This window comes from Accipiter gentilis, chromosome 19 (assembly GCF_929443795.1).
Source record: "Accipiter gentilis chromosome 19, bAccGen1.1, whole genome shotgun sequence".
NCBI lineage: Eukaryota > Metazoa > Chordata > Aves > Accipitriformes > Accipitridae > Astur > Astur gentilis.
In genome coordinates, this window is record NC_064898.1 from 27,978,041 (window position 1) to 28,000,235 (window position 22,195).

Consider the following 22,195-nt stretch of genomic DNA (forward strand, 5'->3'; position numbering starts at 1 on the left):
GTTCCTCCCCTAAACGTCCCATAGTGAGTGCCGCACAGTGCCAAGGTGCTCTTCCTGGCATTCCTTATTGATTGTCCCACCACCCTGCAGGCAGTACCCCGTGTCAGTTTGTGAGGACAAAAATCCCCAAAACAACAAAGGAAAACAAAACCCAGTAAAAGAAGTGATACAAAAGGAGGAGGAGCAGAAAAGGTCTTTGATGCTGTGCAAGCACTGCTCAGCAATAACTAAAACATCGGTGTGTTATCATCAATGCTGCTTTCATTGCAAGTCCAAAACATAGCCCCACACAAGCTACTATGAAGAAAATTAACTCTATCCCAGGTAACACCGGTTCCATGGTGCACGCAGAGGCCTGGCAGAGCAAGGCAGAGCTCCTTGCCCCTGCGCAGGGCAGTGCAGCAACACCCAGAGACCAGCGGGTACCTCAGCTGTCTGTGCTGGCCTCCACAGCACTTGTCCTGTGCAGAGGGACCAACTGCCACTTCCACCGTGTCTTCACCTGTCAGAGCATGAAGATGTCATCAAGGAGATGGCAACTGGATGCTACTGAACTGATGCTCTGGTGTAGCCCCCCTGTAGGGGTGGGGAACAGAGACAGGGGAGAGTCAGAGAGGTGTTCAGGTGATTAACTTTGGTGAGAGATAGATAAAGTGTGCGCTGTGTTTGTGCCTTCAGAATGGTGGTGACTGTGCGTGGGTATCTCCTCCCCAGGGCTGACAGACCTTCACCGAGAGGGAGGGGATGTTCTCAGCAACCTGGTCTGACCTCGTAGGTGACCTTGTGTTGAGCAGGAGGTTGGACTAGAGAGCTCCTGAGGTCCCTTGCAGCCTGAGTTATCCCGTGGTCGTGTGATCCCATGTCTCTTATACCCCTTGGCATGGCTCCACTGCACGTAAAGTGGTATATTAAGGAAACAGCTGTTTTCTGTGGTTCAGCTGCACTAGGTCATTTTGGAGAACAAGGTCAGGTGGTGCCTGCAATCCTTATTTATGTTGGGAGATCTGAGGGAACTGGACCACCCAGAGGTGCTGTGCCAATATCACTGCCTTGGGCTAGGGACCAGCAGGAGAACAACCTGCTGAAGCCCTTGGTGCTGACCTGAGTTCAGTGGGTGCCAACGTTTCCTGGGGCACCTGCGGCTCTGAACGTACACTGAGAGCCGCACCGAGGTCCAGAAGAGGTTTTGGCCATTCTAGGGAACGGACTTTGTCTTCATGAGTCCCAGCCCTGTGCCCTGAAGGCCAGGCCCAATCTGTCCTGCTGTGGGTCTCTGGAAGATCACCTTGCACACTCCATCACGAATCTGCTTTGTCCTGATGCCATAGATCAGGGGGTTGAATGCCGGCGGGATGAGGAGGTAGATATCAGCCAACAGGACCTGGATGTGGGGTGGGAGCTCCTGGTGGTACCTCTCCATGTACATGGAGAGCAGCCCAGGGATGTAGAAGAGGGCTATGAGGCAGAGATGTGAGCTGCAGGTGCTGAAGGCTTTTTTGCGGGCTTGTGGGGAGGAGAGGCTGAGCACAGCTCGAAGGATGAGTGCATAAGAGAGGGCGATGAGCAGCGAGTCGAAGCTGCCCACGTAGGTGGAGATGGAGAGGCTGTAGGTGTTGCTGAAGGCAGCATCTCTGCAGGCCAGTTTGAGCACGGCCATGTGCTCACAGTACGAGTGGTCCACGACTGCTGGGCTGCAGAGAGGCAGGCGGTGAATCTGGAAAGTGAGGGGGCTCATGAAAACCACAGCCCTGAGCAGGGTAGCCAAGCCAATGGCAGCCACAACGGGGCTGGTCAGGATGGACAAATACCGCAGTGGATTGCAAATGGCCACGTAGCGGTCAAAGGCCATTGCCACCAGCACCCCTGACTCCATCACAGAGAAAGCATGAACAAAGTACATCTGGGTAAGACAAGCATTCAGGCTGATGGCAGTGGAGTGAAACCAGAAGATGCCCAGCATTTTGGGGGTAATGGAGGTGGACATCACCAGGTCAATGACTGCCAGCATGGACAGGAAGAGGAACATGGGCAGGTGCAGACAGGGATCAGCCTTTATCACGCACAGGAGGGTGCTGTTCCCAGCCAGTGTGACAAGGTACATGATGCAGAAGGGGACGGAGATCCAGTGGTGCAGGTGCTGCAGCCCTGGGATGCCTGTCAGGTGCAGCTCCGACAGCGAGGTGTTGGTGGGGTGCGAGTGGGGCATGGTGGTCACTGCAGGAGCCTAAGTGAGGAGAGCCCAGGCACACAAGGACAGCCATACCCTCGGTCACACCAAAGGTCCATGCAGCCTCAGATCCTATGTCCAGCGTCAAAAGCAGACCCTTAGGGAAGAATATGAGAAAGGAAACATACCATGACACTTCTTCTGTGCGCTTTCCCAGCTTCCAACAACTTGAAGCTCAGGGACTTCCTAGACTGGATGTGTTTTTTCCATTTTAATTAACCCTACCCCAGAAACCCATCTAGCCTCTTCTGTGCAAAATTTTAGCACCCACACCATCTTTTAGCAAGGAGTTTCACAAACTAATGGCACCTTTTGTGAAATAACCCCTTCCCTTTCTTGTGAGCCTGATACTTGCTAGTGTCATTGAGGACCCATAGTTCCTACATCAAAATGGGCAGAGAAAAGTTAGTAGGATCCTTGTTCTTCCTCCATGTACCACCATGAGATGTGGAAGTAAGTAAACCTCAGATGATGGAAGTTTTATTCCAGACCTGCAGGAGAATTTTTAAAGCCCCCATCAGCACCGACTATTCGATTTCCCATATTCAGCTCCCATTTGTCTTGCTCTGTATCTAGAAAGATGGAGCTGAAAAGGACTTTGTGGATCACAGAGCCGAGTGCCTGTTGCTTTAGGTGTGACAGCTTACCTTACCCAGGAAAACTGATAGTCAGCATCCTAGGATATTTTGCTTTCATGCAGCTGCTGGAAGATGGCTCCAACCCTCCACCCTGCTCCAACAGCTGGGAAATTACCTCTACTTTCCTCTCTCAGTGTGTTCCCATCCAGTTTCTCTCACCTCTGAAATTAAATCTGATTACACTTTTCCCTCCCTGCTATTTGCACCCCAGTGTGTCTATAAAGCCACACAACCCAGCCTGACATTTGCTTAGCAAAAAAGCCTCTGCTCCTTTGTCCCCTTTCACAAGACCAGAGCTCTGCTCCTAGTCTCACAAGCAGTTTTCCTCTTTACATCTTCCTTTAAAGCATCTTTCTTGGCTGTGCCTGGTTAGAGTCACACAGACGAGGTCTCACAAAGGGGTCTTGGATGATGCACAACAGTTTGCTTAAGATCAGTCTTCAAAGAGCTCCACTTTACATGTGGTTTCAATAGTACCATGCTTTTGAGGTCCAGTTGCCCACATCACCTTCGCCTCAGGAAGGAGAGGCACTGGGGTTTCTGTTTCCCAGGGATGCAACCCATCTCTCAGCCAGATTAATTGCTGTTTTCCAGCAGGACCTTGCAGGCAGAATGTGACATGTCCAGAAAGCATCACATTATCAGGGGTAGATCTTTCCAAGCAAATCCGATTGCTTGCTTTCTTGTAATTTATAAAACATGTTAGCAGATTAAAGTTTCTGAGCAAATCATACTCTCAGAATTGCTTGTTCAGTGGAATACCCTCAGGTAGGATGAACGTGAAGTGCAGGGGCAAAGGTCTGAGCTGGAGGTCTGCAGTCTGAAGTGCATTGTGGCTGGCACTTTAGGGAAAATAATGGCAAACTAGAGGGAGCTCAGAAATAAGGATGAAGTTAAGCTGGAGAGCTGAGGGGACTGGCTTACCTGGGAAACAGTCTATGAGAAGAGCCTTGAAACATGTTAAAGGCTACAGTGAAGTGGAAAGGAATAATTGTCCTACATGTCCTCTGAAAGGACAAGTCAGGGGTCTAAATCCCAGAAAAAGTAGGAGAAATTCAATCTAGGCTTAAAGAAAATTTCTCCAATGGTAAACATAGAAACGCAATGATGAAAATAGAGCTGCAGTGCCCAAGGAGACTGATGATCCATTTTTGCAGAAGACCAAGCAGGAAAAAAATCTGTTAGGGATGACCCTGGTACAACCATGTTGTAATGGCAAGGGTGCCAGATCGGATTGGGTTTTGTTCATATCTGTTCTGTAGGACTTCTGAAGGTGGTCCATGGAGTGACTGCAGAAACACCTTCAAAAACCAAACACGCACATTTGCTCCCCACTCCCCCCTGCCCACGCATTCCCATTCTGAAAGCAAGCAAACAGAATGGAGGAGAATAAAAGCTATACGCCTGTGGATAAAGTCTACCCTTAAATTTATTCAGTTGTAAAGCAAACTCTCTGCAAAGACAATGTGCAAGCTAGTCTGAGAATTTTCTGTTGCAAGACAAGACTGCCCAAGACCTTTTTCAAAACTCATGGTGCTTTTTTTTTGCAAAGAATGTAGTCAAGAAGCATGGAACTGGAGAGGGTCATGGGGCCTTTTCCAGACTCTTTTCTCTTTTTTTTCCTCTCTTTTTAAATAGATCTATTTTTTAAAGTTTATAAAGAAAAGACTGCAGCAGCAAATCCTTTTGTGCTGCTTCTATTTTAAATCCATGCACTGATGGATGACCTACCTGGCTTGCTGCTGCAGATTTGTCCAGATAAATCAGCAGGTGTACCCAACTCACCCAGCCCCTGCGGGAGTGGTGCTGGCCAGCCCCGCTTCCACCAGGTGTGTCGCTTGCTTCTCTGACCCAGCAGCTTTTAGCGGTGGAAGCATTTATAAGTTTGCTGAGAGGAATCCCCAGTGTGTCTGTCTCATGGCTCAAGAAACGAGTCCACACACATATACATGTGCAGCTGACTTGCTCATTTACTGACTAACCTCTTAATTCAGTTTAATTGAGAAGATATTGTGGCCAACCCCCTATAGGGCTTATAACCCCTACAGTAGCCTGAACTCTACCTCATCCTTTGACCCTTCCAAACACAGGTCCCCGAGCTTGGCATTGCCTGCTCCCTCTTTTCGGGATGCTGGATCTTTCCAGATGCAAATGAGGTCTGGGTCTCCTTCCATGGCCTGTGTGACCATGAGACGGAGCTCCTGGCTGCCTCCATCCTGTCAGAGGCTGCAAGTCAGGGGACGGATGTCCTGTCCCACACTTGTGCTTTGCATTCTCTAAGACAACAGCAGAAAGAGCGCAGCTAGACAGAAATCACATGGCAGACCAATTCTGGCCACTTGGCCTGAGACTAATTTTGTCTAAGTCTCCTTCTGCAAAGTCAGGGTTTGCCATTGAAAACCCTCTGACCAAAGAGGGCTGGCACTGCGCGGTGAAAGGGCTGCCGAAAGCAGTGGTGTTCTTCCCTGAAGGGGATGAGAAGAGCTGCACCAAGCCTGGCTGGGTGTCCCCAGGTTTGGGTGATATTGGGAGCAGTGCATCCTACCTGGGCAATGGAGGCAGACCCCGTAACTGGAGAATAAATCCGCTACCTGGCAGGCTCCAGGCAGTGCACCCAGCACCAACACTTTCCAGCCCTGACACTTTCCAGCCCCAACTTGGACCAGGACTATGAGACTCGGGTTGGAAGAGTCTGGTGTCTGAGTCAGGCAGAAGGATCTGTGCTGTATTTTAGTTGTTGGGCATTGTGTAGATTGTACTGTTACCAAGAGGGGTGTGGCGGTACAGGATGCGACTGTTCATAGTCCAGAAGGCACCCAAAATCAGCAGTGTCAGGAGATACTGAAAGAATTGAGTTTATAACCACCAGCTTGGGTTCGGTGTTCACCACAGGTCTTTGTAATGCTCCCCTTTCCTCTCTAGCTCAGTGCAGGATACATGCAGGACCTCAGGCTTCCCTTAGAGACCAGACTCATGGAATTCCTGTGCCCTGATTTCCATGGGGTGAAAGCAGAGGGAGAGCTGCGATGGTAAGTCAGTATGTGGTGTTCGAAGATGAGTTTTCATCATAGTTAAAATCAGGTACAGGATTTCCGAGGAGAACAAGAGGAGCTTAGTCCCCGTTCTCTGCTCCCCTACTTTAATCTACACTCCTGCTCCTTGCCTCCAGTGCTTGGAGGTGACCCTCATACAACAGCCCCACAGGCTTTTTTTTAGTTTATGGCCCTGTCCTTTGCATAAGAAATCTGCATAAAGCAAAGGAGACTTGTGCAATTGTGCCCTCCAGCTGCTCTATGCAACCGATTGTAAGCAATTCCCACTCTCCCTAACACCTCCGCTGCACCTGAGCGTTAGTTCAGGGGAAGGAGCAATGTATTACCCTCATGCAGTGCAACACGTGCAGAATTACATGGTCTCCAAAGAGGAGAGCCAGTTTGCTAAAGTGCCAAAACCACAGGAGTAGGATCTCACAGGAGTTCGGAGGCAAGCTAAGGCTTATGAAAAACTGGAGCTTCTCAAAATCCCATTACAGGTGCCTATATGCTTATAGGGAAGAGACGCAACAACACAGAAAGTTAGGGAGTCTCAAAATTTTATAGAACAACATTTCATGGCTGATGCTGTTTTGGTGTTTCTAATTAGAAAGGAACAAAACCTTATGTGACACTGCAGGGTTTCAGTATGACTTGTAGATCCTGTTCTCAAATGAGCTGGGTTTTTGTGATTGCTGCAAATGCTTCAGTAAGGTTTCAAGACAGGATTGGGAGGAAAACAAAATCTGTTTGGGCCAACATCTGGATGACTCTGTGTGTGTGTGTAAATGCGCATACACACATACCACACCGTCCTCTCATAGCCAGGCACCAGGATCAGGAAGCTGCTAAATACCAGTAAGTGAATAAATGGAGAGTTACAGACTGGGTAAAAAAGGTACATGGGGAGGATGAATCCGTGAACAGACTTTCATTTCCAAAGTGGCAACAGTCTTTTATCAAGAGCTGAGGTGAAGAGGAGAGTCATGAGGTGATACAGATCTGAGGAGAACCAAAGATACAGATAGACACGATTTATCTTTCCATTCTGAACAGGAATGTAGAATTCACTTTCTAAAAATAATGTTTCACCAGTCAAATTTTCCGTGGTGCCTCCAGCTTTCAGGGTTTGGCCAAGATGATGAAGGGGTCATGCCACTTTTCCAATAGACAGCTTTTTAAGCTTTTTCTTTGCTCCCCAAACATGCTGCTGTTGGTCTCTGGCCCAAACCCTATTCCTTGCCACCTGGCATTAGCAATGGGCTGGAGTCAGGACTGGGACTGGATCTCTTTCTGCCAGAGCAGGCTCAGCACCCGCTCCCGGATCGGCTTGGTCCTCATCCCGTAGATGAGTGGGTTGAGCATGGGAGGCACCAGCAGGTAGAGGTCAGCCATCAGGATGTGGATGTGCGCGGGGATGTTCTGGCCCCAGCGCTGAGTGTAGAATGAGAAGAGCCCAGGTGTGTAGAAGAGCATGATGACACCGATGTGGGAGCCACAGGTGCCGAAGGACTTCAGACGAGCCTCTCTGGAGGAGAGGCCTATGACCTCCCTCAGGATCAGCATGTAGGAGACAGTGATGAGGATGGAGTCTGAGGCCACCATGATGGTGGCAGCCATGATGCCGTAGATGCTGTTGAGCCGGGTGTCCCCACAGGCCAACTTCACCACTGACATGTGCTCACAGTAGGAGTGGTGAATGATGTGGGGACCGCAGTAGGACAGGCTGGTCACCATGCATGTCAGAGGGGTGACGACGGCAATGCCACGCACCACAGCAACCAAACCCAGCTTGGCAATGGTGGGGCCAGTCAGGATGGCAGAGTAGCGCAGGGGCTTGCAGATGGCCAAGTATCGGTCGAAGGCCATGGTGACCAGGACCCCTGACTCTGCTGTAGAGAAGCTGTGGATGAAGAACATCTGGGACACACAGCCCTCAAAGTTGATCTCGTGGGATTGGAACCAGAAGATGCTCAGGAGCTTGGGTATGGTGGAAGTGGTGAGAACGAGGTCAATGGCAGCCAGCATGGAGAGGAAGTAATACATGGGCAGGTGCAGGCTTGGGTCCAGCCTAATCACTAGGAGGAGCGTGATGTTCCCCAGCACTGCCATGAAGTACATGGTGCAGAATGGGAAGGCAATCCAGAATTGAGCATCCTCCAGCCCAGGGATGCCTATCAGGGTGAAGGATGTGGAACTGGAGTGATTTGGGTAGGTCATGAGGCACTGTTGCAGAGCCAGAAGGGAAGACACAGGAGCAGCTGGCATAGACAGAGAGAGGAATGAGCTGTAACAAGCACTGCTGTGGACACCAGCCACCACCCCTGCCTATCTTCTCAGGCACACAGACCTGGACTCGATGATCTTTATGGGTCCCTTCCAACTTGAGATATTCTATGATATGTTTCTATGATATGATTCATAAACTCCTGCCTCTTATCCAGGTACACTCACTCCCATCACTGGCAAGACGCAAACTCACATGGTCTTAGCCAGAATGTTTGGGAGTTATCTTACCTCTCCTCCCATCCCGAGCCGGCCTCTGGCTGTTGTCTTCAGCCTCCATAGTTTGGGAGTTACAAGCTAGAAGATAAGTACATTTAGTTGCCATCAGTACAAAAATCTAATATGGGAGAAGGGTGAAGGTCCAGAATACTTTGAGGATGCAGCTCAGCAGGACTCTGGTCACCCACACACCTCTGCAGGTGTAAACCATATCTTCTTCTGGGCTGGTGTGACCCATCTGATTCCCACCTTGGGAAATTGCAGCACATGTATATTTGCTACATCAATGTTTGTTGTCCAGAGCATTTTTGCTGTGAGAGCTGATGCCCGAGGAAGCAGAGCACTGCCCCAGCTGTGGACTCTGCTTCAGGACAGCACTGTCAGCTGTGGGGCTGTTCCTGCCAGAGCCTAAATCCCAACTGTCTTGCTGGAGCCCCTCTCTGAATGGGCAACCAGCCTACAGGACGTCTGTCTCCTGCCTTAGGAAGGAAAACCAGTGTCATGACCAAAACTGGCCTGAGGCTGCAGTGCTGGTCCCTTCCAGCACCAGCCTGCCCACAGTGCGTTGTACCTCCTTACCCTCAAGCCCTTGACAAACGGAAGAAGTGCTGTGAATTGTCCCTCTTTTACAGGGAAAACAGAGGCACAGAAGGGTTAAATTAGCCTGCTGGCAGTATGGGAATTAGATGCAAGTTTCTCAGGCACTTGTACCCCAACATACCACAGGGCCAGACTTCATCTCCTCGGCTTTCCAGGCATTTGACTTCCTTGACCTCTAAATAGTTTCATCTCTCCTCCAAACTGCTTCGAGTCCTCCACATGACACAAACCAAAAGGCATTTCAGTCTGCTTCTAGTCATTGCTATTTGCAATGTAAGGCCGAATACTGCAAAGCCAATATTGTGAAAATGCTGCCAAGACAATTTTATCTATAATAGTTTATTGCAAAGAGGACTCTGTTTACAGAGTAGTCAGCTACCTTGGCTATAAATTCAGGGAGGCAGAACCACAGCTGGCACAAGCCAGTCCAGCAGGAACCATGTCTCGTGCCAGAATTATTTATCTGGAAAGGGCAAACACATCTGAGATCCCGTAATCCTGTGCTTGGGAAAAAAAGCAGATACTCCCTTCCTCCTCTCTGCCAGAGGTAATTAATCTACAAATCCTGTGTACTGTTCTGGACAGTGTTACCTGTACTTCATCTTGTATAATAAAGCTACCCAGATTATTAAATAATGCTATTCAACAAGCATCAGACTCAGTTTTACTGGGTCCTTTCATTTATGTTCACAGTGCTGTGCCAGTTCTCTTCCCTTAGCAGGGTCTGATTTCTTGGGTACACAAACACATGAAATACCAAGGCAGCAACTTCTTTAGTTCAGTCTCTGACCAGCCCATTTGGGTCATGCAATGACACTGTCCCCACTGCGCTTCAGTTTCATCCACGTCATACCTGACCTCCTCTACGTTTCATGCGTCCTCCTCTTGACGTGCCTTGCAGCCATGGTGCCAGTGTGCTAGCAATTGAAGGTGCCTCCGGACCCTGAACACGCACATGGGGACAGGCATCTAGTGCCACCTCCCAACCCTGCACAGAGGATCGCACCTGGAGGAGCTCTTCCTTCATCACATCAACTCCAACCCAGCCTCGCATGGACCTCTCACTTCTACCACCAACCCCCAAGAATGGCTGCAATTGCAGCCTACATACAAATGCCATGTTAGGAAGATAACTGTGATTTTGGCTATTTTCCAGTCATACATGCAACAGCAGGGATGGGAGCAGCACTTTCAGATTTGTTGCTGCTTAAGTGGAGCAGTGCTTTCAGGCCTGTTCTGAGCAATTTTTTTGTGCTTCATTGGCACAAAAAGCTGATAGTTTTATTTTGTGCAATTAAGTAGTTCAGTAACTTGTAAAGTGACATGTTTTGCTCATTGCAGTTGGCAAAATCCAGAAGATTTTCTAGAAATGGGGGACATTACCAGGCACCTTGACCTAGTTTGCTGTACCCCATTTAGATTTGTTGCAAACTTGTATTTTGTTTTTAAGCAGTGAAAGAGATTAAAATACCCTCAGAGAATGACCTGCTCGGTATTGAACAAAGTGCAAAAGGAGTTGAAGTCCTTGATTGCTAGCATACTGGCAAAGCGTTCCTCACTTTGTAAGGAGGGAATAGATCCTGGTACTTGAAGCTGAGGTTTTAACTCTTTCCTCACTCATTTTTGTCAGCTCTGCATCTCTGCTGCTAAGCAATAATAATTAAATTTACCAGGTTTGATGCATGTAACATTTTGTGTCATTCTTAGACATTGTAAATCTACCAGCCATGCAGTCTGAGCCTGTGAAAAACATATAGCCAACTCCTTTTGCAACCACGCCCTGATCTGACTATGCTAACAGCCATCCTGTACTCCTGGTCAGCATACAGCCTGTCATGAAAAAAAAAGATCCCTTGAATTTTGGGTTTTAAGAGAGCTAGAGTAATGATCCAGTCCATATCCCTTCCCCAGTATAAGATCAAAAGTAACCTCTGATAGATACATGCACAACATGATCTCCCATTGCAGAAATGCTATACTTCCCCCAAATCACTCATTTCAGAGCATTTTCCTAGCATCAAGCCTATGTCTCACTGGAGCTCATGACTTTTGTCCTTTCCGTAAGGGAGAAGAACAAATTATTACCTTCCTTGTGGTGTTTGCCATCCTCTTCAGGTTTGCTCAAACAAGAAGGACAGGACTAGAGCTATGATCAGGTAATTGCAGGTCTTCACAGATGACTGGGTTAGCAGAGGTTACACCTATGTGTCTACAGCTTGTTTCAAGTTGATTTAACCACGGAACAGCTTGCAGCGAAATAATTAGCACTGTTGTAATTAACATATGCAAGGAAGAAAACTGAGGTTGCAGGTGTATGACTGGCAGTTCTCGACCACAATATTCACTTACTGTGGGATATCTAGAAGTAATGAAGTAGCTCATTAACTCAGTAAGAGATGAATTCCACTTAGATGTATTGGCATATCTGAATAGTAGCTTTTCTGGATAGATTGTTTTATATTCGACCCTGATCTGGCTAAAATTTGAACTTGGCTCAGAACTTGGCACTATGCTTAAAAATACTGGCATAACACCAGATTAAATGAAAAAAAAAAAAAAGAAAAAAAAAAAAAGTCTACCCAGCTCACCTGGATGATTTGGATGTGACCCTGGCTGTACTTATATCATCTTCAAATACTTTTTCTCTCTCAACAACCAAGCAACTCCTCAACATGCCAAAAGGACCTGCATGGAAATATTTATACACCTCAAGGAACCTGATTACCTTAATCACTCACTGCTGGGACTTCAGTGACACTAATCATCACAGAGGAGAAACTGCTGCCTGGGAATAACCAGGAATAGCAATGGTTTGTAAACAAATTCACTCCTCTTTCCCACTGCATGGGTTATGTCTGCTTCAGCATTAAGCAGTGCCAAACAGATCTTTGGTCCATAAAGGGGGAAGATTTTATCTCTGGGTGGGCAAATATCCTTCTGGGCACGACTAGCTGTTCTCCTGGTACACACACAAAGATGCCTGTGTCTTTCAGGCTTAATTCTATTGGTATAAAACTTGCTTTGGATTTGGATCCAGTGTCACTGCACTCCTTCTGGGGCACAAGATAGCAACCTGGATTCTTAGGGCTGTATTTTAATGTCACCTTTCACCTGAGGATCCTGAAGCATCCATGAACTTTAGTGAATGCTTTGTAAATGAGTGCTGATCCTTTGGACCTAATTTAGATATTCCCTGGCAGTCCCTGAGGGTGGAGGTCATGTATGAACCTGTCCTGGTTTCAGCTGGGATAGAGTTAACTGTCTTCCTAGTAGCTGGTACAGTGCTATGTTTTGAGTTCAGTATGCAAAGAACCTTGATAACACTGATGTTTTCAGTTGTTGCTCAGTAGTGTTTAGACTATAGTCAAGGATTTTTCAGCTTCTCATGCCCAGCCAGAGCACAAGAAGTTGGCACAGGACACAGCCAGGGCACCTGACCCAAACTGGCCGACGGTGTATTCCATACCATGGGACGTCCCATCTAGTTTAGGAACTGGGAAGTGGGGGGGGGGGGGCAGGGAATCGCCGCTCAGGGACTGGCGGGGTGTCAGTCGGCAGCTGGTGAGCAATTGCCCTGCGCATCATTTGTACATTCCAATCCTTTTATTACTACTGTTGTCATTTTATTAGTGTTATCATTATCATTATTAGTTTCTTCTTTTCTGTTCTATTAAACCGTTCTTATCTCAACCCAGGAGTTTTACTTCTTTTTTTTCCCAATTTTCTCCCCCATCCCACTGGATGGGGGGGAGTGAGGGAGCGGCTGCGTGGTGCTTAGTTGCTGGCTGGGGTTAAAACACGACAGAACCACAGATGATCAGTATGGTATTTAGGGAGAGGGGTGTTGGGGAAGGAGGGCAGGAAGCCGTTCAGATAATCACCACATCTGGGATCAATGTCGGTTTTTCAGCTGTTTCAGTCTGGCAACTACAAACATGACACAAAGAGCCATGACTTATGGGTGTGCTGGCCCCTTGGGCTACTGGTCCTTCAAAAGAAAGCAATCGAAACTAGGAGAAATCTGTAGAGACTGGAGAGGAGGAGAAGATCAGTTTAAGGGGCCTTGTGGCTTCTGCTGGCATTTTCGCTATAGACAAATAGATGGCATGGTTAGAGATGCTCTTGGAAGGAGGCAAAGTGGCATGGTTAGAGATGCTCTTGGAAGGAGGCAATCCACACTGAGGCAGGGACAGCCCTGAGGGACCGTGGGAGACCAAAGCTGGGGCAGAGGAGAGGAAATAAGGATCAAGGAGCAGTAGAAGGAAACTGCCACGCACTGATCCGGACCTCCTGCACCACTGTCACCCCACCAAAGGGACTGGGAGGGCAGGACTGCAACATGTAGCAACAACATGGGGAGTTAAGACTAGGACAGGGGAGAAGAGATGCTGGAGTGATGAAAAATCAGGGAAAGGGGGAGGAATGGTGTTTCCCTAAATGTTTTTTTAAATTATATTTTTAATTTTTTTTTCCAATTATATCTTTTATTCCTTGTTTTTTCCTCAATGCATGAGTGAATTATTAAAAGTTTATGTTAATTTGTCATAAATTAAATTAAGTGAAAATCCCCAGGTCAAGACTTTTGCTCCCAATAGAAACTCCTTGCTTCCTTGGTCTATTTTTTTGTCCCCTTTTCTTCCATATGCTGTTCCTGGCCACGCACCCATGGAGACATGTTTTGCTTTCAGACATGTATTTCCATCAGCTGGGCTCTCCCTGCATTCATGTTTCTCAACATACAATTCATTGGTGGCTTCGGGTATCCAACTTATATTCAGCCTGCTTCTGATGTGGCACACAGGGCTGCCTTGATGTGTGATTTCAGCAGCTCTTGCAGCATCGGGGGGAATGGAGACATTGGTGTGATGGGAAGCCATCCTGAGTCCTGCCCTACCACAGATAGGGTCCCCACAGCCAAGCGATAGCTTCTCTCCCACTCCAAAGTCTGACCGGGCCATCAAGGGACCAGGGACATCTGACCACAGAGGTAGGGAGAGGCCAGAACAGCTGGGGACCACATTGTGTGGGCACCTAGCATCTGTGTTGAAAAGGACCTCTTCAGAAAGCCCTTCCCAGCTGCCATCTCACACCAGGACTCCCTCACCATGTAAGCCAAATGTGGATCTGCCAGGCAGCCTGCTGCTCCAGATGCAGTCCCACTGTATAATCCAACGGATGGGTTCCCATCCTTTACAAGCAAAAGTATTGCATTTGTGTGCCTGAAATGGGACGGCTTTCCTGCTCTGAGGCCTCTCGTCATTATCACAGTGCAAACAGGAACAAGAAGACCTGAGTGGAGGCTCGCTCTAGATAATGCAGAGGTGAACCAGCAACACACCTTGCTCACTGAACACCACTTTGAGATTACTGCATCCTTTACCCCTACCTGGGGTCTCTGAACCTCGCTCGCAGTGCTGTGACTGAGAGGCAGAAGGTGGGGGAAGTCCACCCAGCCAGGATAAGACCTCTGGTAGAGCTAGAGAAGAAATCTTGGGGAATGCTGGGCACTTTTGGTGGTTGGATGGGCCTCCCAGAGATGGTGGCAGTAATTAATTGCTTGGGTTTTGTAAAAAGACACAGAGAAAGTATCCTGGAGCTCTGGCCAAGAGAAGCAGCTTAGGGAGAAGGTAAATCACTGCCTCCCTTCTTCTGCAGCAAGGGTTTCTTCCAGCTCTGAGAGACAGGAGTTAATCCTGGTCTTCTGGAGCTGAAGACGAGAGAGGGAAAATGACTTGACATTGCTGACTGGTTTGTGAAACCTCCCAGGACCCAGCTTGGCTATAAACTCCCCAGCTGCAGAGCAGATTCTGAAGTCTGCTCAGCAGGCTGGAGAGCCAGAGCTCCTTGGAAAAGAGAAGCTGTTGCTTACTCAGCTTGGTCAGGAATCTGGTGAGTCATCCCAGGGAGTCTGGTGCACGAGTTGTGTGAGGAAAGAGAGGATCTGAACCAAGCCTTGATGTAGGTCCTGATCTGTTGTGGGATGGAAACCCAGCTTGAATTCTGACAATGCATGATTTTTTTCTTAGTTTAAGCTGGGAATTCATAAAAGTGCCTGCGCTGGGTCAAACCAGAAGTCCTCCTCGCCTGAGATCCACTCTCCAGCTGTGGCTGTGCCTCTGTGCACGGCTGGCAGAGCCCCGGCGGCAGTGCTCAGGGGGTCCTGGAGAATCGGAGACATCCTGAGAGGAGGCTGTCAGGACTGTGCCAGCCTCATGGTGCTGGGGGCCCACCTTCTGCCTTCTGCACCTGCTCCAGGGAAGGAGAGATGTCTTGAATCCAAATAAGCACCAGAGAATTTCATATCTGACCAATGGCGATCATGTTTTTTACTTGATGGACTTCACACTCTTGCCATGATTCAATCATGCTACATGGAACAGTACTTCTACTGATCAGAGATCTAGGTAATGATGTGAATTGGGATGTTATGAAGCTTTTTATGAAACCACTATACTCAAAGTAGTAGAGATGAAGGATTATATGAGAACTTTGAAAAGCTGAATGATGAAGTGATAAACTGGACAGTAAAATTCAGTATAGGTTCATTAAAACTGAGGCAAAACACAGCCCTATTTTTGCATTGTCCATCCCCACTCAGAAATAGGCATCTTGGCGTTAGGACTGATGACTCCTTGAAAACATAAGTGGTACCCAGTCACTTCTTCACTCCAGACTCCTCTCCTCTCCTTGTTATCACCACAGGCTTCACTCAGTCCCTTCAGCAAGGTGATGATTAGTGCAGGTCAGGGTCAGTACACAGCAGTTTCTCTCTGCCACTACTTCCTTCTCACTCATTTCCAATGCTCCAGCATGGGCTGATCTATAGGCTGCATTCCCATTGGGGGTGGACCTGCTCCAGTGTGGGTCCTTCATGGGCTGCAGTCCCTTTGGGGTCGATGTGCTCTGGCATGGGCTTATTCATGGGCTACAGTCCCTTTGGGGTCTATCTGCTCTGGCATGGGCTTATTCATGGGCTGCAGTCCCTTTGGGGTGTACCTGCTCTGGTGTGGGTCCTCCACTGTCCATGGTCCCTTCAGTGGGAGTGCTTCTACCATCATGGAGCACCTCCTACTGCTCTGACCTTGGTGCTTTCCTTGCTGTTTCTCACTCTTTTTGTTCACTCCTCTCTCAGTCTGACATTTTCTGCCCTTTCTTAAATACGTTTTCAGAGAGACACCACAAACACACCTGGCTGGCTCAGCTTTGGTCCATGATGGGCCTGTTACTGATCCAGCTGGAACCATCTTGTGCTGGGCACAGGGCAGCCCCAGACCTCCCTCCTGGCCACCCCTGCAGTGCCCTCCACTACCCAAACCTTGCCAGCTACACCCAGCACACCTCCTCACAAATATCTTGAGCTGCTGTTTACAAATATTGTTTTGCTTTGTGCTGTGTGGATAATGAGTTAATTTGTTCCTAATTCAGGAAATGAAGCTCTTAATCAGATTTGTGCTAGAGATTTCTGCTTCCACAAAGTGGTATTTATCTGTTTCTTCCAAAAATAATTTTCTAAATTATAGGCAGTGAATAAATGCAAGAAGAAGAAGACATAGTGAAAAAGTTAATAGTAGGTGAAAGTGGTTTTGTACTGTCTGTCTGTCCCAGTGCCTTTCTGGGATGCATTGGGATGCACTGTGAGGAAAGGAACAAGTCCCAGCTAAATGTTGATTCCTGAAGGGCTCTGACTGCATCCATAAAGCCACCAACCTGCCAGGCTTGTGTAGTCTTTTACTACACTACTAGTGCTTGCTGCACAAAGTATATTTGCTCTACAATTTGCAGTCATAAATTATTGTTATTTGTGTTGTGATAGTGACTGAGAGCCTGCCAAGGGCTCAGGAAGCATGCTACATAGTCAAAGAAGAGAAGGACATTCCACATCCCCAAAGCTAAGCCAAGAAAAGTCAAGAGCTGGGTGCAGTTCAATGGGCAGTTCTGTCATCAGAAATTTTAATGGAAATCTAGGTCCTCTGTATCTGCTTGGTCCTCACCCCGTAGATGATGGGGTTGAGCACAGCAGGCACCAGGATGTAGATGTTCCCCATGATGATATGGACCAGCGGAGCCAGGTCCTTCCCAAACCTGTGCACCACGGACAGCCCAATCAGGGGCACGTAGAAGGCCAGGACCACGCAGATATGGGCAACGCAGGTGCTGAACACCTTGAGCCTCTCCTTCCACGATGCCAGCCGCAAGACAGCCTTGAGGATCAGGATGTAGGAGAGGCAGATGAGGATGGCGTCTAGCCCCATGACCAGCAGGATGGCGGTGAGGCCGTACACCACGCTGGGGGTGGTGTTGGCGCAGGCCAGGTTCATCACGTCCTGGTGCAGGCAGAAGGAGTGTGACAGCACCCGGGAGCTGCAGAATGGAAGGGGCAGAGAAGGACTTGGCTCTGTCTCTCCTCTGGAGCCAGGTGATGGTCTTGAAGTCTTAGAACATTAAGGGTGTTTATTTTTTTATACTGAAACTTCATTACTAGCATAAAAGCTGCACTGTAGTACCAACAGAGCAGTGCTTTTCTAGTGTGGAACAGGTGTATCTGCTATCCGGAGTCACAGAGTCACTGAGGCTGACAGGGACCTCTGGAGATCATCCTGGCCAACCCCTCTGCTCAGGCAGGCTCACACAGAGCAGGTTGCCCAGGACCGTGTATACCTCGGGTTTCTGTATGTCCAAGGATGGAGACTCTACAGCCTCCCTGGGAAACCTGTGCCAGTGTTTGATAAACATCATCATAAAAAAATAAAAATAAAAATAAAAAAAATTTGTTACATTTAAATGGAATTCCCTGTTTTTTCTAGTTTGTGCCCATTGCCTCTTGTTGTTTCACTGGATACCACTGAGAAGAATGTGGCTTTGTCTTCATTACTCCATTCCATCAGGTATTTATACACATTAAGAAGGTGCACTCATGCAAAGAATCTCTTTGCCAAGGGAAATGCCCCTTCAACAGGGACCATGCCTCTCTTAAGGTGCTTGACACTCAAAAAAGACAATAGTTTGCATTAGTAACTATTGATACAGTATTGGTACAGCCCATAGGACCACAAACAGGTTAGCAGTACTCTGTGGGTTATTTATTATCTACCTTAGAAGCAACTGGGATGAGTCCGTCACCAGGACTACTTCATGTACTAGTCATGCCCTTTGCTGTCCCCTCTCTAACTGCTGTTTGGGGCACAGTGTATTTAAACTATGTGTATTTAAACCCATTCAGCTCACTGCTGCAAGATAGTGATGATGCGCCTTGCTTAGGAACCAGTGTGTGCATTAAGAACATGTATGTCAGTGGGTGAAAAGTAAGACCCTCCATCTCTTTGTGCTTCAAACTGTGCAGCTGTGAGGGGAAAGGAGAGTTCGGAGGGTTAAAGGCACTGACTGTGGTTTAGGCAAACTGGAGCTGCAGAACTGGTGTGGTTGCAAAAGGGCTGGAGACACTGACATTCCTGGCTGTTGAAAGTGTATAAGCAGGGTCTGCTCAGAGTGTTGAGACAACAGCAACAGGGACAGTGATGTGGGTTTCAGACGAAATTCTGACCTGGTCATTTTTTAAAATAACTGTTGTTAATGAAACATCACCTATGTACTAAGGGTGACCTGCTCCCTGTAACTGACCTGAGCAATTCCTATGTTTGGCAAAATCCTCCCTTCTACTTTTCTGTCCTGTGCCATTGCCCTGCAATGATGAGGGGGTGATTCACCTAGACTTCCCTCAATAGTCCTGCTTTTGGCTGCACATCAAACATCACAAACCCTCTGAAGATGTTATTGCTCCATTGTCCCTTTTGCACAGTGAACCAGCTCCCAACTTCTCTTATCAGTGAGGATCCCCCCTAGGAACCTCCCACTCCCCCGCACCTCTCAGCCCCAAGCACTTCTCTACCATTACACCCTGTCCTGCCCCATGAAGAGCATCTTCCACCTTCACTTTCCCCTGGTGTCCCAACCAGGCTGGGTCTGTGGCCCAAGCTAAGGACACACCTCCAGAGAAGTGCTCTGTACTTTACCAATGCACATCACAGTGGGCCACAATAAGGGGCTGATGGTATTGTAGAAAGTTTTAAAAAATAAAAATCTACTTGCCAGTTTTTGCAGTTTTGCCTCTTGCAGTCACTTTCTCTCCTGAGAGAGACAACAAGGACATGAACACCAGTCCCACCGTGGTCATACCTCAAGCAGATAAAATTGACTCGTACTGCAGGAGGTTGTGGTTTGCCTCAAAGCTACCCAGGGCCATCAGCAGCAACATAGACATCTCCATGAGCAACAGTGAGCGGGTGAAGAAGATCTCAGGGAAGCAAGCACTGCAACTGATTTCCCTGTACTTAAACCACAATATTCCCAGCACAATACGACCTGAAGGTAGACAGAACAATGGACAACACGGCCAAGAAATAGTACATGGGCTTCAGTCCTCTCATTGCCTAAAAGATGAGGAGGCATTGCCAAGGTTCACAGTGAAACAGAGCAGAGGTGAGAAGTTTCCAAGCCTGGGAAACCTGTCAGGGGGAAAAACCACAGCCCTGAAGCTGATGTTCTTGAATGCTGACATGAGCTCCATGCAGATTTGCTTGAGCTCCTAAGCCCTGAAGTGAAGAACAGTATTTATCAAATATGCTATTATAATTGGCAACAAGAATTTAGAGGCAAGTATGAAGCATAGAGAAACATTAGTATATCCTGCTCTGAATTCCTGGCTCAGGCTCAGCCCTGCCTCACTGAAGCCAGTACAAATATTTGCACTGACTCTAGCAGGGAAGGAAAACGGCCTCTGTATTCCAAATACCCAGTACAACCCTTGAGCAACTTGCACTATTACCACTCGCAACGGTATTCACAGACTCATACCCCATCGTGCTGGGCACTGAACAGTTGCCACAGCTGAAAACATCTGCACTGCTGAAGGTCTCCTGATAGGGTCTATCATAGACACAGACACGTGGTGTTTGTGGAAGAAGGAGGTGGTGGTAAATGCTTTGTCCCATTGCAAGTAAACATGTTATCTTACACAGAACAGAAGTCCCAGTAAAGGGTAAGGACTGTAAATTTAAGTTCCAGGGGACTTTGAGGGTAAGGGTAAAAAATTGCCTTGTCAAGTCCAAAGTGAGTGTGTTTCTCCTTAGTCTAAATTCTGTAGTTTTTGTGTTCATAGTATAGTTTGTCAATTTAGATGTCACCCATCCCTGTGCTCTCAGCTAGGGCACAAGGCGTTATGGCAACAACAGGGAAATTTCAAGCTGATAAATATATTCACAAAATGCCATCTGGGAATAGTTTCTTTCCTCCCACAGTCCTGACAAAGACCCTGCCTGACAAGCAAAGCAGTCAGAGCCTTTCTCAGGGTATTTGCATCATCTGAGCTGCAGCGAGTATTGGAGAGACTGCTCTAAAGCCCAGAAAACGCTGGGAACTTCTGCTTGGCTTCAGCTTTGCTCACTGAGAGCTGAGCTACATCATGTCTGAAAGGTAACACAGCCCCTGAGGAATGACCGTGCTCGTCTGACACCCACAGCTCGTTAAGCTGCAGCAAGTCAGAGCCTGACCTCAGGCTCCTGGTGTTTGGAGACAGTTTGGGGTAAGTCTGGGACAAATCCTGACAATCACAAAAAGCGCAGTGCTGCAGATGGCAGAATGAACCTCAGATAAAACCAGATTGCAAGAGCACAGAGAGGTCACACGTGGATGATGGAGGAGATCCTGGACATCAAAACCCAACAGCTTCCCAAGGCACCCACAGACCTGCACCTCTCATTGCAGAACAGTGTCCCGGCCAGCCTCAGTGCTGCTGACATGGGACAAGCCCCAGGCTGCTCTGTTTTATAGGACACCCTTATCCATCCCTTGGGGCACAGCACCACGCTGGAAGAACTTGCCTGCTCTGGGTGATTTTATCTGTACACACAGCTCTGCACCGTGAAATGATTCTTGGTCTTCTCCCCACCACACCAAAACATTCACCTTCTAGACAGGCTCCTTGAGACCCAGGAGAGAAAAGAGGCCGAGATGCCCTGCTCAAAGCGTCATGGTCAGTGGCACAAGATCTGGCTGGAGGCTAGTCACTAGTATGACTAGTGAGTCAATACTGGGGCCAGTACTGTTTAACCACTTCATTAATGACCCAGATGATGGAGCAGAGTCCACCCTCAGCACGTTGGCAGATGGTACAAAACTGGCGGGGGGTGACTGATCGTGCCTCTTAATTCTCCTCCAGCGTCCTGCTTTTTTTGTTTCAGGAGAGGGCTGGTCTGCTTTAGGCAGCCCTCAGCAATCCCTCTTCCAAGAGTCTCCCAATCTCCTTTCAAACTTATGTAAATAATTTGGATCCATAGCAACCTTCAGCAAGGAGTTCCTCTGATCCGCAGCCCGGACAGGGACACCATAGGACCACGCCATGCTCTGGTGCTCTCCTTCCTCACCACCATCCAGAGAGTGTCACAGCTTTCTGCAAGGATATTGACCAAAGGGTCCCAGTCTGTACCCCATCAATGGTGGGGAACAGGCAGCTGGAGGCTCCCCACAACTGGGGACAAAGGGAGAACCCCATGACCCTCCATCTCTGTACCCCATCACCCATCATCTCTATGTGAAACTCATCACAGAATAAAAAAAAATTCTCAAAATAAAGTTACTGGTTATGAATCCATTGGCTGGTTCCTTTGGTTTGTGCTCTTTTTTGCGAACATTTTAGGGATTTTTCTTATTGCCCTTGTTTCCTTGTATTTAACCTATCTATCTATCTACCTAAATGATATATATACACGTATACAAATATAAAGCGTACCTATGCATAAATAGGGGAGCTGCATGGAGGCACCGGGGGGGGGGGGGGGGGCGGTGCAAGGCACCAGGGCTGGGTCTCTTCACTTTCCAGAATGCAAAAGTTTCACAGAGCAGGGCAAACCTGGGGAATTTTCTGAATACCCATTTTTTGTCAATTTTTTTTTTCACAGCCAGTGCCCCAAAGCTTTCTTCACTCCCATTTTTGCACTCTGCCATTTTTTCAGAGAAGACAGAAAAAACCTACTTGCATGCAGTCCCATGGTGCTCACACCCCCTGAAGAGCAAAGAAATCAGCTGTGACTCCCCGGGTGAGACCCATGGGGTTTGCTCTGGCTGGCTTAAATACAGCTTTCCAGCTTTCTGCCTGCAGCAGCGTGCGCGGCCAGGGCTGTTCCTGGTCCCCAGCCCGT

At 48.0% G+C, this 22,195-nt stretch overlaps 3 protein-coding genes across 3 annotated transcripts; all 3 read right to left on the reverse strand.

Moving 5' to 3' along the window:
- Positions 1–1,195: 1,195 nt before the first annotated feature.
- Positions 1,196–2,206, reverse strand: LOC126048284 (olfactory receptor 52K2-like). Its single transcript, XM_049823096.1, has one exon. It carries the CDS (start codon positions 2,204–2,206, stop codon positions 1,196–1,198), a length of 1,011 nt encoding a protein of 336 aa, XP_049679053.1.
- Positions 2,207–7,148: 4,942 nt separating this feature from the next.
- Positions 7,149–8,165, reverse strand: LOC126048292 (olfactory receptor 52K2-like). The gene has a single exon (XM_049823114.1). It carries the CDS (start codon positions 8,163–8,165, stop codon positions 7,167–7,169), a length of 999 nt encoding a protein of 332 aa, XP_049679071.1. The 3' UTR covers positions 7,149–7,166.
- Positions 8,166–16,733: 8,568 nt separating this feature from the next.
- On the reverse strand, positions 16,734–22,045 carry LOC126048156 (olfactory receptor 51E2-like). Its single transcript, XM_049822748.1, has 4 exons — positions 22,030–22,045; positions 19,202–19,361; positions 16,975–17,408; positions 16,734–16,786 (listed from the first exon to the last, which is right to left on the reverse strand). The coding sequence occupies exons 1-4, from the start codon at positions 22,043–22,045 to the stop codon at positions 16,734–16,736; spliced, it is 663 nt and encodes a 220-aa protein (XP_049678705.1).
- Positions 22,046–22,195: the final 150 nt, after the last annotated feature.